Genomic DNA, 9,286 nt, shown 5'->3' with positions numbered 1-9,286 from the left:
CTCAGGCCGCCCGCAGCCGCTCGGGTCGGTACCGCTGCCGCACCAGCAGATCCAGCAGCTCGGCGGCCCAATCCCGCAGCAGCAGCGGCAGTTTGGTGGATGCGTAGCGGTAATAGACCTCGCGCTGACGCAGGGTTCCTCCCTTGATGATCTCCAAGGCGCATTCCTCTTTGGGAGCCGGGGACATCAGGAGAACGTCGGCGGCCGCGCGCATGGCGTTCTCTAGTCGAGGAACAAGAGAGGTTTCAGTAGGGCTGCCCTCTGCTTGTCCTTTTGATGGTTTGCCTGCTGGGGAGCTGCCTCGTTTATTCCTACACTTAAATGTAGTGTATGCACTGGAAAACAGAAGCAGCTTCAAGTCGCTCCCATCATTGCTTTCACTCCTGTAGCTCGCTGCATCAGATAAGATTAATGGCAGATGCGTGCCCAGTACTTCCACTGAATCTCACTGAATTTTAGGCTGTCCCAGCCTGTGCACGGTGTATGATTTTCATAGAACCACCGAGTCTTTAAGGTTGGAAAAGAGCTCTAAGATCCCCAAGTCCAATCCCGCCATCCCCACTGTGACCGTGTCCCCAAGTGTCACATCTCCACAGCTCCAAACACCTCCAGGGATGGTGAGTCCCCAGCCTGAGCCGTTGCCTGACTGCTCTTCCTGAGCATACTTTTGTCCTAGTATCCTACCTGAGTACAGCACAGGAAAACAAATCAGTCTGGAGTCTGTTTTTTGTTGGAAGAGAGGTAGGAGCCTGCTGAGAGCAGAGGTGATGCTGCACTCGCTCCCACTACAGCAGGAAAAGCAGCACTGGAGGTGGGGGCACAGGAGGGGAGGGCACAAAGCTGGGCATGTGATGCTCAGTTCCTGGGCAGCCAGATGGCACGGATGGAGCTTACCAGTGTCAATGAAGCCAAGGATGCAGAGTGTGATGGAAACGTTAACGCTCTGGATGCTGAATTCCTGCCTCAGGGAGCTGAAAAATCCATCCAGGGCAAACTTAGTTGCAGAGTAAGGGACCGTAAAGGGAAACCCAACTTTACCTGGACACAGAGTGAAGTTCCATTAAAGCATGGAAAGCTGCACCACATCAGCCTCTGTTTTGTGCTTGATCAGATAAACAATTTTAGCCAAAGGGAGTTCATTGTTAGGGGAAATGTCACCCTGGCACCTGAGCAGCAGGACTACAGAGCATTCCTGTCAGCCTCCAGCTCTGTTACAGTCTGAAGTCCAGCAGCACATCTCACAGCTCTGCTCAGGTGTGAGCAACAGGCAGCAGCCATGGAGCAAAGTTTGATCTCCTGCCTCTGGGTGCTGAGTGGAGCTGAATCCCAGCAGCCAGCAGTGCGGGGGCTGCAGCTGCTGTTAATTTAATCTCCTGACTTAGCAGAAATTTATTAGAAAAGGCTCTGCAAACATTTGCAGGATCTTGACCTGGCAAACCACAACGAACCGTCAGAGGAACAGTGCAGTGAGAAATGACAGCATTTCCCCTTTTCCTTTTCTTTGTAGAACTGGAGCTACGTGAGCTCTGCTGCACCGCTGGGTGTGAGATTTAATCACCGGGTTCCTCAGGGAGCAAGGTGGGGCAGTGGGATTGCATCAGAAAATGCGAAAAAGATCTGGAAACTGGTTGCTTTGGGTGTGTTAAGTAGTTCTGGCTCCTCTGAGGTGCACATGTTTCTTACAGAAACCAACCCATGGAATCCCACATCCCAGACCTCGGTCCCACTCACCTGCCATGGAGGAGACCACCACGATGCTACCACCGCTCCGCTTCAGCATGGGCAGGGCAGAGACTGTCATGGCCACATAGCTCAGGAAGTTGATGTTCAGGAGCTTCTGGACGTGTCCAACATCCCCATCAAAGTAATTGAAGTACGACTTGCCAACGTGGTTAAGAATCAGCATGTCAAGGCCTCCTGGAAGCAGAGGAGTGGGCGTTAGTTTTGGGTGGGAGGGGGCTGCTGTGGGCAGGATGGAGCCTTTCTTGACAGCAGAACAAATGCAACCAGAATGTTTTGGGGTCAGTGTCACTTGGGGTTGTTTTTTTGGGGTCAAAGCTGTGGCCTGCCATCTCTGGAGCTGGGATGGCCTGGATGGTGGCTGCCAATGAAAACATGCTGGAAACAAATAACTCGTCCCAGATGAGAGCTGTTGTGACTTTCCCCCCTCCCCAGTTTGAAACACAAATAGCATTGCAAAAGGGAGACTGCTCCTGAGCTATCTGGGCTCATTTTGGGAGAGGGAGGCACGGCACTGAGCTGAGCACTGCCATTCTGCAGTGATGACCCACAACCACAACAGCAGTGCTGCTGTGAGCTGCTGCATGGCTTCGCCCCTGGTAGCAGCAGTGATGAAACCCAGGATTGTGATATCAGGACAGGATGTTACGAGGGCATGAGGATGAAATCCAGAGGGCAGTTTAGGCTCCGCTGGAGCGATGCAGGCTGGGCTGCAGGGCGCAGAATTAGGGGAAACCTTTTCCCATCCCCGCTTCTTTTTGCTTTTGTGGCGCACAGCAACAAAGCAGCGTGCTGGGGAGCTGCAGACATACCCAGTTCAGCCTCGGCCACCTCCACCAGCTGCCGGGTGGTGGCCATGTCCTCCATGCTGCCGCTGACCAGCCGTGCTGAGCTGGCCCCCAGCGCCCGGCACCTCTCCACCACCTGCGATGCAACGCGGCGCATCAGGCCCTGCAAACTGGGGGCTGCGCTCACCAAAACACGCCTCAGCCCCCCAGACCTCACTGCAGGGTTTCTGGGAGCCTCTGAATCTCTCGGGCTCCCTTTGAAGTTTATTCCTTTGGTGAATACATGGCCCGAGGCGGTTTGGCTCCTTATCAGTGCGGTCTGTGCTGGAATTGTGTGTGTAGGTTAAGCGGGAGCTGATAGATCACTGCAGTGGAATGAGGGTGTGTGTGGCTGCAGCCTGTGCATATGGAGATGTGTACTTCGCCGAGCAATTCAAACATCACAGGGCGTGCAGTGAGTGCCTTCAGGAAGGCCATTTTTGCGCATGCAGGAGCTCTGGAGAGCATAACTTTGCACACCTGTGAGCAGAACTGCACGCATCTGCTGTCTGTGCCGCTGCAGTTCCATGCAACCGTATCTACGTATATCCCTGCAATGTGAGGTTGGCCTTCCTGTGTTTGTGTGTGCATGTGTGAGTGCCCAGCTTGCCATTTACTTGCTGCAGCTTTGCCTCCGTCCGTGCCGTGACCAGGACGTGGGCTCCCATCCGTGCCAGGTGATAGGCCATCTGCTCCCCAATGCCGGTGCTCGCTCCGGTGACGATCACACGCTTCCCTTTCAGCATCTCTGGGGACCAAGGCACAGGAGTTTAATTTATCCAAACCCTATTTGAAAAGAAAATAAAGCCCCCTAATGCCTTCAAGTTCAAGTGAATGGCAAGATGAATGCAGATCTTCGTGCTCTGTCCCGCTCATCCTTTCCCTCCCCTGAAAATGCTGTACCCAGAAGCAGCTGCAGCTTGAACTGACCATAACAGCACAGTTCTTGGCTCCTTCAACAGTTTTTCACACGTCAGGACGCAACTTACAAACACCCCAGCTATTCTGCAATGAAAAACACCCCATCAGTGCATGCTGCAGAACTTAAAATCCAACATTTAAAAACCACGAAACTTTAGTTTACGCTTGAACGCAAAGTGCTCAAAGCCTTCTTTGCTTCAGAAGCCTCCCTGCTCCTCCGGGAGCTGCGTGTTGCTTCTTCCATTTGAGTCCAGATCTCTGCTAAAACTGCGCTCCATCCTCAGCCCTGCCACAAAGGCTTGGTCCAACCTCTGCACATCTCCGTGCCAAACGCTCAAATGTGGCTTTTAGTATTTTGCTTCAGGACAGATTCCCCTCCGATACTCACCAGGTTTGAAATTCTCCCTCGACGAATAAAAACAGAAGGCCAAAACCAGTCCCAAAACGGGGATGAGAATCTTTTGCAACAAACCCATCGTAGGAAATAAAGCAGGAGAAGAGGAAAACAGCCTCTGCAGAGCTGCTCCCGGACGCAGCAGCAATGCCAATCCTTCAAAACCTGTTGGTGCGGGAGCCGTGGCTCCCAAAGCACTGAGAAGTCACAGTGGGGTTGGTGAGAGAAGCGAACACTTCGATCTGCTCCCACGGAGCTGGGGAGCCGTGGCCTAACCAGTGGTGCTGCTGCGGGCTCTGCCCGGCTCTGTTCATATTTCCTGTCCCTACGTTAAAATGCAGAATTTTGCACAACACCCTGGAAGAGGTGTGTCCTTGCTGAACAGCATCAAGTTTCACTCGGAGAACATCAGAGGCAGAGTGCTGCAGGTGGCCGGGGCTCCTCTTTAATGCCCGCTGGCTCTGGATGCGTGCAGCTGCAGCACCCATCTGGATGGGACCCTCCACGCAGGGCAGTCACCTCTCTGCATCCCAGGGAGGAAACCATGGATGCAGTATTTGCTTTTTCACCTCACCCTGCTCCTGAGAGGGCTGAGCTGAACCCCCTCAGGGCTGCACCCCCAGCTCCAAGGGGAGCACCGAAAGGCCTGCAGCCAAGCACTGAGTGTTGTGGTTTTTTTGCAGAGAAGTCAGAGTCCTTGTGCTGCCTGCTTGGAGCGCTGCGGGAGCTTTGCTGTTATTTGTAAGTGAATGCAGTCCAAGGGAAAAACATGTCACATCCGCTCCCTTGCTATGTCCAGGCAGCAGCAAACCCAGTGCCACCACTGATGGTGTGTGAGAGGGCTGGGAGCTGCCCTGCAGAGCACTGACACTGCTGCAGGAGGTGGGCACCGTGTGCTCCCTGCAGCCTTCGCTGCTCCCAGTTCTGCTCTTTTACTTCAGACCCAACTTTCTCCTGATAAGGATCACTTCACCCACATTTGGTCCAAGAACAGCGCTGCAGAAGCTCTGCCCCTTCCTGAGTCCCTTTGCTTTGAACTCGGGTTGTGATCACAGGGCACTCAACTCACTGCTGGGCTGGAGAAAACAAATCCCTCAGCCCTGCCTCATCCGTCCTGCGAGTGGGGGGAGCTGCTGTTGTAATCTGTTGTTATTACATAGCATGAGGATGTTGTGGTAAGCAATAGCTGCCAGCCTTGGTGTGGATGCTGCAGAGCCCCCACCCCAGCTGCGCTCTGCTGCCCATGGGGATTTTTCCCTCCCTCCTCATCACCTGGCATCGCTGCGCCTCACTCCCACTCAGAGCTTTTTCTGGGTTTGTTTTGCTTAAGAACTTGTTTTTAACCTCTTCTGGAGGGCGGGGAGCGAAGAAAGTGAGAGAAAGGCAAGGAGGCTGTGGAGGCATTTTCTGATCCCAGGAGCTGAATTCAGCCCCATGGAGCTGCTTCTGGCTGCGTTGCTGCCAGATCCTCATAGGGATCACTGCAAGGGGAACAGCCCTGCCTGAATCCTCCTGTCTGCTCCCTCCTGCTGCGTGTCCCCTCCTGCTACATGTCCCTCCTGCATCACCCAGCCCCCTGCAGCCAGTGTTTTCCAGCACTGGGACTGAGGCAGGCTCCTGCATGCACCACGGGGACACAGAGGCACTTGGCAGGAACTAGAATACAGCTTTTTGTTTTCCCTTTTGAGGGATATTTGGCTGTTTTTAACCCATTAGCAAAACTTTATTAAATATAGAGAATTTCACTTTTCCCCTTGTTTTCCTCTTCTTTTCCCCTCATTTTTCTTTATCCTGTAGACATGAGACCCTTCCTCATACTCCAGCATTCTTTACCATGAATGCAGGTCTTTCTTTACAGATAGGGGTGCCCTTGGTGTGTGATAGTGCAGTGGTGCAGTGGGATAGTTTGGTTTGACTTTGTGCTTGCACTCACTGCTGTTTTAGAGTAAATCCTGTCCAGTTTGGGCCATTTCTAAGCACTGCATTTATTTTTTCTCCTGTGTGACCAAATCAGGAGTTTCTTTCTCCATGCATTGCTTTGGTGCTGCAGCTGCCCTGCGCCTTCGCCACTCTTCATGTTCCTGGATGCCCTTGCTGTTGGGTAGGAGAGGCTGATATCCTTATCTGGGCCCCTAAATTTAGCCTGGCAGCTCTCAAAACATGCAGAGCCCACACTCCAAATAGCAGGCGAGCGTGCCAAAGACATTCAGCTTGTGCCCTTGAAGCCAACATCCTGGGCAGGAGAGCAGCTGTGTTCTGGTGCCCAGCTCTGCCACAAGGGCCTGAGCTGAAATCAGATCACTGTGGCTGTGCTGCCAGGTTGGCAGAGGCAGATAGGTGTCAGATCTTGTGCCAGCTGCAATTTGCCCGAGGACTTGATGCACCAGATCTACAGGTCAGGGCGAACTGCATTCAGACAGGTCCTAAAGGAAGCAGGGCAATAAAATTGACCCTGGGTGGCTCCAGCGATGTCCTGCACCTTGGGCAACGCGTGGCTCTCCTCGAGAGCTTATCCCTCAGTGCTTGGCTTTAACTCAGCCTCAGATGCTCCCTGTGCTTGCCTCAGATGTCCTCGCAGCACTGGCTGTGCAGCACACATCCTGCCTGGTTACTCCCCGGCGTATCCCGGTCACAATTTCCCCCTGCAGTTCACACCTGGGCCACGTGGATGCATTTTGCTGATGGCACGTGGTTGTGGCAGGTGCTTTTTGGGGGGGTTGTGCCATTGGGTGTCAGGGTGGGGGCTCAGGGATGGGGCTGGAAGCTGCCTTGTTGGAGAGGTTTGCTGTGGGCCAAGGACTGGGACGTCTGCAGAAGCACTTTGGTCTGCTGCATTTGGCGAGTCTGCCGTTCATCACAGTTACAGTGATGTTAATGGACTACCAATCTCCCACACACACTGAGTTTGTCACCATATAGTTCAAGTAGGACTTCATACAGTCGTTGTGCGTCAGTCATCGATGCTCACCTGATCTACAGCCCCAGCTGAAGCCCGAGGCACTGTTGCAGAAGTGGCAGCAGACGGCTCAGCCCCATGGACTGGGGGGCAATGTGTGGGATAGGAGGCAGAGAAGCAGGACGTGGATTTACCGAGTTGGCTGCAGCACCGCCGGCGCGGCTCTTTAGCTGTCTAATCCCGTGAGCTGCCTTAGGAGCAGCTATTTTGATTGTGCCACAAACCTCTTTGCTTTAAGCTCATAAACCCGTGACTGGATCATGGCAGAGAGGCGGCGAGGGCGGCGGGATGCAGTGGGACGGGGCCGTGGTGTGCCAGCAGCACGGGTTGAGCCCAGCACTGCGGGACAGACGTGATCCTCAGCTCGGGCTGACCCTTGTCGTTATGTTGGTTGTGCTGTGAGGACGATGGAGCCTGGCCTCGGGGCGCTGCAGGCTGCGACCCTCTGCCCCTCTTTGCCTCCAAATTCCCATTGGTGCTGGGGTCACTCCGCCTCACCAGAGCCCAAAGGGTTTGGTTAAAGCCCGAATCAAATCATTCTCCAAGGCCTTTTTTTTTTTTTAAACTGGACTCTGTTCTTTTTTTCCCTCAAGGAAAAGGTACTTCGCTCTTGGTTCAAAGCCTGAGAAGAAGTTCTGTGTGGATTCTGTCTGGATTTTAATCCTGACTCACAGCTCTGGGAGGATCTGTGTGTTTGTTGTGGCTGTCAGGCAGTGCTGCTTTGTTTTCCAGCCCCTCCTGCCGTTTGTAACAACTGTTTGCTTTTAGCTCCTAGTTTCTATGCATGCCCCTATCCTTGCCCCACTGCCCTTGGCATTGAGCAAACAGAGGGATTTTCTCCCCCTTCCCTGCCTGTCAAGGATGATTTCTCCACTGCTTTGTAGCACGGTCAGAATCTTTATGCTGCAGTTTTCTACAAAGTTTAACATTAGTGACATAGAAGAATCTGTAGTGCTCAGAACTAACCCTGGGAAGGTTTTGAATAGGTGAAGGCTCTCTAAGGATGCTGGCAGCACTCAGGTCCTTGTTTTTACCACTCCCACTGTGCTGCTGTGTCTGTCCATGCAGCAGCTTTTCCATTTGTGACCTGGGGAGCAAACGTTGTTCTCCACAATCAGGTGTCAGGCTCAGGAAGGATCCCAGCCAAAGCAGAGCATTGGTTTTAGTTGTGCTGTGCCCATAGCCTGTTAGAGATCTGTGGCGGATGGACAGGTTTTTCAGAAGCTCTGGGTACATGTGGACATGGCAGAGCTCTGAATCTATGCCATCAAACTCGGATAACCCCGGAAGGAACATCCCCACCTCCAGCTTTGGGAACGTGGCTTGTGAGCCAACTCCTCCCCACACAGTGACCCATTTTTGGAAGGCAGCAGCTGCTGGAGTCGGGCAACTCCAACACTGCCCTGAGCTGCTGGACCAGGGGAAGGAGCTCTACTTGGCTTGGTTGGCTTACTGGCCACAGCCATTCATGAAGGGGCCGGAGGCTCCTGCAGAGCACAAGCAAAACTCATCTGAAAACCTGTCCATGAAATGAACGCAGCCAGAGAGCACTGGTACCATATAAAATATTTATTGATTTTGCAAAACGTTGTAAAACGCATCTGTAGTAAAAATAAGAAACCATGCCGTGCATCTTGCACATTTTTATACCAACAAAAGGTATTTTTTCCTACTGCTGCACAGCAGCAAATAAAACCGTTCCTTTCTTTCAAGTCCTGCACTTTGCAGTCTCCTCATCCAGCCAAACCTTCGCCCTTCTCACTGGGACCACCATCACTGGGACCACCATCTCCAGGGACATGGGGGCAGCAGAGCCATGTGCTCAGGTGAGCAGTGGGTCCCTTAGGATGCATGCTGCCTGGTCACCATCCCCCGCTGCACCGCTGACGATTTCTTGCTCTGCTCCAACACCAAATCCTCCTGCTTCCGAGGAAGCGCTGGCTCTCGAGATGGGGTCGGTCTCTTCTCCTCCTCCTCCTCTATCCTCTCTTCGGAGGTGAAAGGGCTGCACACTGCCTCCACCAGCCCGATGACCACACCGAAGAACGCCAGCACGCTGCCCAGCACGTACAGCTTCACCATCTTCCTGTTGGGCTTCTGGCTGAGCATCTCTTTAGCAAAGGGGATCAGCTCGTGCATCGTTTCCATCTCCGCACAGCGGCGTAGGAAGAGCTCCGTTCTGCAAGAGGAGAGCAAGAGAGGGTCTTGTTAGTGTAGCTCAGCGCTCGCTCCGTAGCAGACACCGCGATTTTGTTCAAATGGAGATTTCTGGCTTTTGCCTGAGGCTGCCTTAAGGATCGGGGTCGGGATCGGGGTCGGGATCGGGATCAGGATCGGGCCCGCACCCCGCGCTGTCCCAGCACCGCTCCCGGCGCTCCCTCTTACCCGAGGTCGCCCTGCGGTGCGGTGCCGTTGCGGTACTCAGCTCCCTCACTCCGCACTGCGCTG

At 53.6% G+C, this 9,286-nt stretch overlaps 3 protein-coding genes across 8 annotated transcripts in view; all 3 read right to left on the bottom strand.

Annotated features, from left to right (window-relative positions):
• Nucleotide 1: 1 nt before the first annotated feature.
• On the bottom strand, nt 2-4,511 carry HSD11B1 (hydroxysteroid 11-beta dehydrogenase 1). 5 transcript variants are annotated; one of them, XM_003212926.4, is made up of 6 exons: nt 3,877-4,494; nt 3,185-3,315; nt 2,553-2,664; nt 1,732-1,917; nt 895-1,038; nt 2-222 (listed from the first exon to the last, which is right to left on the bottom strand). In XM_003212926.4, the coding sequence occupies exons 1-6, from the start codon at nt 3,962-3,964 to the stop codon at nt 2-4; spliced, it is 882 nt and encodes a 293-aa protein (XP_003212974.1). In that variant the 5' UTR covers nt 3,965-4,494. The 5 variants fall into 5 exon arrangements, with proteins under 5 accessions (XP_003212974.1, XP_019478761.1, XP_019478760.1 ...); XM_019623216.1 differs by lacking the exon at nt 2-222 and adding an exon at nt 3,498-3,572 and having other exon boundaries at nt 229-1,038; nt 3,185-3,353; nt 3,877-3,969; XM_019623215.1 differs by lacking the exon at nt 2-222 and adding an exon at nt 3,498-3,572 and having other exon boundaries at nt 229-1,038; nt 3,877-3,969.
• Nucleotides 4,512-8,392: 3,881 nt separating this feature from the next.
• G0S2 (G0/G1 switch 2) lies at nt 8,393-9,280 on the bottom strand. Of its 2 annotated transcripts, XM_010724157.3 has the most exons (2): nt 9,224-9,280; nt 8,393-9,017 (listed from the first exon to the last, which is right to left on the bottom strand). In XM_010724157.3, exon 2 carries the CDS (start codon nt 8,984-8,986, stop codon nt 8,681-8,683), a length of 306 nt encoding a protein of 101 aa, XP_010722459.1. In that variant the 5' UTR covers nt 8,987-9,017; nt 9,224-9,280; the 3' UTR covers nt 8,393-8,680. The 2 variants fall into 2 exon arrangements, with proteins under 2 accessions (XP_010722459.1, NP_001290144.1); NM_001303215.1 differs by lacking the exon at nt 9,224-9,280 and having other exon boundaries at nt 8,681-8,986.
• Nucleotides 9,129-9,286, bottom strand: part of TRAF3IP3 (TRAF3 interacting protein 3) — a 7,385-nt gene continuing 7,227 nt past the window's right edge. The window contains exon 11 of the mRNA XM_031557017.1: nt 9,129-9,283. Coding sequence (XP_031412877.1) covers nt 9,129-9,283 — 155 coding nt within the window. The remainder of the gene's footprint in view (nt 9,284-9,286) is intronic.

This window comes from Meleagris gallopavo, chromosome 28 (assembly GCF_000146605.3).
Source record: "Meleagris gallopavo isolate NT-WF06-2002-E0010 breed Aviagen turkey brand Nicholas breeding stock chromosome 28, Turkey_5.1, whole genome shotgun sequence".
In the NCBI taxonomy this organism is placed as follows: Eukaryota; Metazoa; Chordata; class Aves; order Galliformes; family Phasianidae; genus Meleagris; species Meleagris gallopavo.
This window is presented reverse-complemented; position numbering and strand designations above follow the sequence as displayed.